This window comes from Macadamia integrifolia, chromosome 13 (genome assembly GCF_013358625.1).
Source record: "Macadamia integrifolia cultivar HAES 741 chromosome 13, SCU_Mint_v3, whole genome shotgun sequence".
In the NCBI taxonomy this organism is placed as follows: domain Eukaryota; kingdom Viridiplantae; phylum Streptophyta; class Magnoliopsida; order Proteales; family Proteaceae; genus Macadamia; species Macadamia integrifolia.
Genome location: NC_056569.1, coordinates 13,889,140 through 13,891,045, shown reverse-complemented (window position 1 = coordinate 13,891,045; position 1,906 = coordinate 13,889,140). Strand labels below are relative to the sequence as shown.

At 42.4% G+C, this 1,906-nt stretch overlaps 1 protein-coding gene across 1 annotated transcript; it reads right to left on the bottom strand.

Moving 5' to 3' along the window:
- Positions 1 to 557: 557 nt before the first annotated feature.
- On the bottom strand, positions 558 to 1,906 carry LOC122060032 (PLASMODESMATA CALLOSE-BINDING PROTEIN 5-like). The gene is made up of 3 exons (XM_042623169.1): positions 1,250 to 1,906; positions 1,059 to 1,089; positions 558 to 947 (listed from the first exon to the last, which is right to left on the bottom strand). The coding sequence occupies exons 1-3, from the start codon at positions 1,653 to 1,655 to the stop codon at positions 794 to 796; spliced, it is 591 nt and encodes a 196-aa protein (XP_042479103.1). The 5' UTR covers positions 1,656 to 1,906; the 3' UTR covers positions 558 to 793.

The window sequence follows — 1,906 nt, the reverse complement described above, 5'->3', positions numbered from 1 at the left end:
CACTCTCACTAGCATTAAGTCATCCTTGTAATGCTCCTCAAGGGATATGGGAAAAGAAGTAGTGAACGCAAGAGAGTTTGAGTGAACATCTTATATTACACTAGAGAGCTTTGAGTACTATGCTTGGATACTCATTTGCTTGGTTGGTGGATTGGTGGATGCCTTTGCCAAATGAAGCAACACCTATTTATAAACAGACATCCTTACAAAGAATGTCTAGGATACTTACACTTGTCATTTATCCAATGGTTATGAATATTCTAGCTGAAGAGCCTAGTGCATTCCCATCTTCCTGCTTCTAGAAGTTTCCCTACAAGGATTTAGACTCATCATCCACACCATGGTAAAAGGGTCTAGAGAATAGACTCTACATGTGTCTAGACTTCCTACTCTTTGGTAGAAAGTTCTAGAAACTTAACCTTGCTTAACGTAATGGTCTAAGTCCATAGACACAACAAACTCTAATTACATCAGCAGCTCTGTTTTCCAAGATCCCCTAACAATTTCTAGTTGAAGTACTGAACTCTAAGAGGGTAAACAGAAATTGATCGCAGAAATTGATCGCTGACTTTGAAATTAAATAAGTAAATGACCCCAAGAGGGTATTACATTAGTGTAATCAGAGTAAAGCTGCACAAACAAACCTGAAATCACAAGCAATTTGGCTTGCTTTGGAAGTGTTGGAGCCCATGTTTCTAACTTGTAATACCTACCTACAAACAAATAGAATTCTGGAACATACAAAGGAAGGATATACTCTCTCTCTCTCTCTCTCTCTCTCCCTCTCTCTGTATCACAATTGGAAGGCTAGTAGTGTAGAGGTGAAAACCAAGGGTGTGATGACTAGGGTCCGACTCCATCTGTCGACAGCCTTATCACCACTGAAATCATATCCCATGGGTCCCGTCTGAGCTGTTCCACCAAAGCTCCCATTGACTGCCACAGAGCTGCATCATTGTCCATCCAAGAACCCAAAAATTAAGGAGTTACTTTTTTTCATAATATAACAAAACTAATAAAGAGGGCCCTAAAGTAATCTCTGATCAATAAAAGCACACCTTTTTGATGGAAACTGGCACTTCCCCCAACCTGAAAATGTGAAAAGGATTGAGAAAAATGAATCAATGCCCAGAAAAACCAGAACGGTTTCACACTTGACTAACTGAGAAACCCTGTTTCCATTTCAAAAAAAATGAAAGAACCCCAAATTTTTTAGGTGAAGAGGGAGTGAAATTGAGAGAAAGCTTACTAGGGTCCAAGGAAGTGAGGGACGCAGAGTTCCCAAAATTGCAGCTTTCACTGGTCATTCCATGCTTGAGGTAATAATCATTGAAGGCATAAGAGGCCACATTCTGGAGGTTGCTTCGATCGTAGCAAGGACCTCCCTGCTGAATTGCCCCACAATCGGATCCCCCAAGTCCACAAGCCCAATCCAGGGCCGACTGCAGAGCTGTATCCTCGGCGTTGTTCTTCGCCACGCACCAGAGTGGAGCTCCTCCGCTGTTGGCCTTTGATTCCAGATCTGAGTTTTTGCTCAAATGTGAAGAAGTAGCTTCAACGGATTTATCTGGTACTGCAGTACAATGCACTAAAACCGTAATTAGGATTAATGAGAGAAGTTGAAGACGAGAATCAGTAATAGAGATTGCCGCCATTGAACTTGAAGAGATCCTAGGGACACAGGAAGTAGGGAAGCAAATCAAGGAAGGCTAAATGTTCCTTCCTTCTTATCTCGAAATTTCGGAGAGGTTTCTCGAAGCTGGAGCTTCGTAGGTGACCGTTGAAGACTTGGAGTTTTGGATTTGAAGAGCAGATCGCGGTAGTGGAAGAAATGGATTCGCTCGGAGAGAGAGAGGGTCAGTAGAATCTGCTATGGCCCGGTGGCACTCTGTCCTTGTCTTCTTAA